This window comes from Buceros rhinoceros, unplaced genomic scaffold (genome assembly GCF_000710305.1).
Source record: "Buceros rhinoceros silvestris isolate BGI_N320 unplaced genomic scaffold, ASM71030v1 scaffold20334, whole genome shotgun sequence".
Classification (NCBI taxonomy): Eukaryota; Metazoa; Chordata; class Aves; order Bucerotiformes; family Bucerotidae; genus Buceros; species Buceros rhinoceros.
In genome coordinates this window covers 1-1,776 of record NW_010407888.1, presented here as the reverse complement: position 1 = coordinate 1,776, position 1,776 = coordinate 1, and the positions used below count along the sequence as shown (strand labels likewise).

The window sequence follows — 1,776 nt, the reverse complement described above, 5'->3', positions numbered from 1 at the left end:
ACTGATAAGCCTCCTCTTTTCTTTCCAAAGCTTCAACAGAGTCCTCTTAACTGCCACTCATTCGAATGGAGGCACAAAACCGCTGACCTCGGAGGAGGAGTTAATGCTTTTTACCTAATGGCATCCAGCAGGAACAAATGCTGCTTCTTCTAAACACAAAAATTCATTGCTTTAGTGGGAAGAGGACCGGGTGTGACAGCAGAGGGGATTTTTGCAGCATGCTGCGGTACCGTCCCAGCTTCACCAGCGGCGGCAGTTAAGAAGAGTACCAAGGTAACAGTGGGGCGCACTGTGTCATAAGCTTATTTGCTTACTTCAAATTAATTTAGGCAAGATCAGAGTGAAAAAAAAATCCACTTGCAATCTGGTAATAACATACCTACTATGACTCCATGCTTTGCAGCATGATTTCTTTTTCTGTTGTTCCATTAACCCTATCGTCTAATGTAGAATTAGAACTGACACGGATGAAGCACGTTATATAAATTCTCCCTGAGAATTCATTCACTAAGCCCAAACCGATCCCTGTACATAATCACATCCTTTGTGAAGATAGAGCAGTTGCCAATGTAAATGTTGTGTTAATTTTCAAAGACCTGGTTATTATTTTTAAATGAGAGAAATTTGCAGAAGTGAGTTAAAAAGTGCTGTGATCATGTCAAATGTCAGACAGAAGTTTCCTATAGTCCACTGAAAAGCTGAAAATTAAAATGCAAGCACTGTGTTTCCCATTGAAGCTTTAGAGAGAGACAAAATAATGCTTCCCACATTTCATGACTAAAAACTTGACAGCAGTTAATGGTCCTTTCTTTCGTGCCTAAGATAGCGCCTAAAGTCCAAATTTTCAAAACCCTTCATGGGTGCTTGCTGAGATTTTTAGGCCTTTCCTCCCTTAAATATTTTGACAATATCACGGATTTTTTTCATTCTTAAGACTCTCAAAATTATCAGAGAAGCACTTTGCAAAATAACTACATATAGTATGAGGCATCCAAAAGCAGACCTTCTGTATAATAAGCTCTTGTTTCTGAAGGCAGTCAGTTTTTCATCATTCTTTCTGTCCCAATAGCATCCAATGACAAATCCTAACGGAACGAGGATGTGAACCCAGTGATCACGCACAGCTTGGGCGAAATTCACCATGACTGCTAGAAAGAAAAGCATAACAGGTAAGAATTACTGATAATCTGTACATGGAACCTGTTACATACCTGGCACCTTTCATCTCACCTTCTAGGATCTACAACAGCACAATAAACGTGAGAGCCATCAAACACTTCCTATGAGACACATGCTGGTCTCAAATCCATACTGAGTTTTCTTAGAAATAATTCTAACTCGCTCTTGACCTCGGAAAATAGGATTTTACCCTAAAATAGGGGGCAAATAGAACATCTCTTTTAAGATACAGCTAGTGAAATAGTGTCACTTAAATGTTCAGGAGTTATTTACCCATTTAAGTAACTCTAACAATACATAAGCTTGCTTTATTATCTGTTACAAGAGGGAAAAATAAGCTGTACACACTCGGTGGGGAACTGACAGATACGGAAGAAAGGACAGTTCCGACACTCAGCGAGCCTTTTCGCAGCCTAACCGAAGCCTTCCAGATCAGCGTCCTGCTGGAAGTTAGGAGACACCGCGACAGTCACCCAGCCCCGAGCTCTAGTTACTAGTTCCATACTGGTTGCAGGGGACACACACAGCCGGCGCCGTTCCTCCCCTGGCCGCCGCGGGCCGGCGCACAGCGAGCACAGTAATACCGGGACAGCGAGA

At 42.1% G+C, this 1,776-nt stretch overlaps 1 protein-coding gene across 1 annotated transcript in view; it reads right to left on the bottom strand.

Moving 5' to 3' along the window:
- Positions 1 to 1,143, bottom strand: part of NDUFB1 (NADH dehydrogenase (ubiquinone) 1 beta subcomplex, 1, 7kDa) — a 1,401-nt gene extending 258 nt beyond the window's left edge. The window contains exon 1 of the mRNA XM_010134681.1: positions 1,004 to 1,143. Within this exon, the coding sequence (XP_010132983.1) occupies positions 1,004 to 1,143 (140 nt within the window). The remainder of the gene's footprint in view (positions 1 to 1,003) is intronic.
- Positions 1,144 to 1,776: the final 633 nt, after the last annotated feature.